The sequence below is a fragment of the Montipora capricornis genome, chromosome 1, assembly GCF_036669925.1.
Source record: "Montipora capricornis isolate CH-2021 chromosome 1, ASM3666992v2, whole genome shotgun sequence".
Taxonomy (NCBI): Eukaryota; Metazoa; Cnidaria; class Anthozoa; order Scleractinia; family Acroporidae; genus Montipora; species Montipora capricornis.
The window spans coordinates 26,593,032-26,595,531 of record NC_090883.1 but is presented as its reverse complement, the minus strand read 5'-3'; the positions used below and the strand labels follow the sequence as shown (position 1 = coordinate 26,595,531).

Sequence of the window (2,500 nt, the reverse complement as noted above, 5' to 3'; positions counted from 1 at the left end):
AAGCAATGTGACTAAATTGTGAGATAAATGATTATAACACTTCCCATTTACCTTTTCCCAGCTTCTTAAATTTTTTTGTGTTGTTTTTTTTTTTTTTGTTTTTTTGAAAAGATATTTTGCATATAGTATCACTAGGCAACATAATGAAATATGTAACTGGCCTTGACCTGGTTTAGAGCTTAAAAACTGGGGAGTAAGTAAAACCGCGATCTGATCTCTGATCTCTGATCTCTTCCCACTGTCTAAAAACATACGAGAAAAACTTTCATGTCTCCGGCCAAATTCAGGTATTTCGTTGAAGAATCTCAGGCTCTTGGGAAAAATGGCCATGTGATTCTCGCTTACGACCAGGACGAGGAAGAGGTATTGGCTGATGATACCGTTGCGGAGAGCTTGATGTTGTTGTATTGGTCGAGGAACTTGATGTTGTTGTATTGGTACTTGCTACTGAGTCCCCTAACATGCCATGCGCAGACATTTTGTCCCCATTTTCCTTTTCTTGATACTTCTTTTCCAGGTCGTCGGCAAATCCTTTTTCAACGTTACTCAGAATATTGCCCCTCCGTTGCTGGGGTAACTCTACATAATCCCAAGCATTATTTATATTTTCAGTTCCATATTTATTTTCGATTATCGCGTCTGCGGCAGGTGCCATTTCAGCTCTTTCTTGACTTGCTGCATCCTCATTCTTGAAGATTCTCTTAGGTTCCTCAACCAGCTGGTTGCCAGCCCTGTCTTCATACGCTCTTTCAAAGTTATATTCAACCACTTCTTTGTCATCTTCTGCAGCACCCTTGAAACATATCGTACACCCTTTAAACTCCTCGGTGACCTCGACTTCGTCTTGAAGGAGGCTTCCTTCCACCTCATCTTCGGTGAGTTCCACGCCTTCCTTTAAGACCTGTCGGGGAATTTCGTCTTCCTCAAACACCTTTTGAGTATGCTTTTCAATTTTTTTTATGTCATCATCTGTTAGATCCTGGGCATTTTCGTTTTCATAAAAGTTTTTAACTTCATCGCTAAAGTTTACTGAATTTTTACCAAGTTTCCAATAACCTTCGTCTTTAAAATTTCTCACGTCCTCATCTTTAAGTGTGAATTCTGATTCTTCCAGCTCGCTTTCAGCAGCACGTTCAAGAGAATCAGCAACACCCTCAATTTTCTTTCCGTAATTTAATTTTTCCACAAGATGAGCGTCATCAATTTCGCCACCAGTCTGGTCATCTTGGCCATATGCAGCCTCAATTTTGCTGTGATGATTAAACTCTTCGAGCTCATGTTTACTCTCCTTCTTTGTCAGTGGTAGCCCTTTGTAGGAATTGCTAGTATAAAAAATTAAATAACACATAAGTTGAAAACAAACCTGTGTATCAAAACCATCATACAACTGTTTATTCTCGACTTTTGAACGAGCAATTATTCTTAAAGGTGCGCTCCAATGTTACAAAGGGATTGTATATTCTGCTTTTTTTTTTGTTTGTTTCAAGAAGCGCAGCAGACAACTTCAACATACATATAAGGCACGTAGAAATACAAAATACATTTGTGCAAAGCACTTCTATACTTAAAAAAATTAGAAAAGGTTATGAAAAAAGGATTCTTTAGGCAAGTCCCTTTGTTCTTATTTTAGTATATCTTCTGTTGATGTGCAAGAGTCATTATACTACATCGCCGGCGAAGTCGACAAGATCAAACCTTATATCATTTGCATTACATCTGCACTTAAAGGATATTTTCCTTCTTCTTTAAACCAATTTTCTACCGGAGATTGAGCCCATTCGTGCGCAAGAGAATCAAGAGCAATCGTTAACTGGAAAAAAGAGCTAGCCAACACTCCCCAGTCTCGATTCCAAAGACATTATAAAGAAAAATTAGTCAGAAAATTAGATGCCATTTCCAGTCTCAACGATTCGTACTGAATGGGCCAAAATGATCAAGGGGAATATAATGGGTCAATATTGCGGACACTTAACACTAACAGCAGTCGATGCTATCGTAGATGAAAACCACAACTGAATTCATATTAGTGAAACCCCTAATGAAGGAACTATAAAATAATTACAACTCTCCAGAACCAAAAAAAAGACCCTGCCCATGGGCTGCAAACAACATTTAAGTCTGACAGTGTACTGTACTACCAATGACACCAACTATAGTAAATCAAGCACAACCGCTATGTTCGATTAACATGCCACACAACAACGAATATAGTCAAATGAGTGAGTATCGATCTTAAAGGGGATTTATCCAACCTTACATATATAGCGACGTGTGCTTTTCATGTTACTTTTTCTCCCGTGGATAAAATGTAGAAGACCGTTCTGTTGTTTTAGAATTCAAACTGAGCTATATCGTTTTTATCACGTAACAGCCCCGAAGTAAAGTTGTCCAACAGTGTTCATTTTTTTAGCTACTTTTACTGACACTCGAAAAGTATGCTATTGGTCAATGCTATATTAATGATTTAAAGAATAAATAAAATCGTTGACAAAATAGCTAA

General features: G+C 37.8%; 1 protein-coding gene across 1 annotated transcript in view; it reads right to left on the bottom strand.

The window, feature by feature from the left end:
• Positions 1-66: 66 nt before the first annotated feature.
• Positions 67-2,500, bottom strand: part of LOC138052814 (uncharacterized) — a 2,741-nt gene continuing 307 nt past the window's right edge. Inside the window, exon 2 of the mRNA XM_068899403.1 lies at positions 67-1,322. Within this exon, the coding sequence (XP_068755504.1) occupies positions 284-1,322 (1,039 nt within the window). The 3' untranslated portion in view covers positions 67-283. The remainder of the gene's footprint in view (positions 1,323-2,500) is intronic.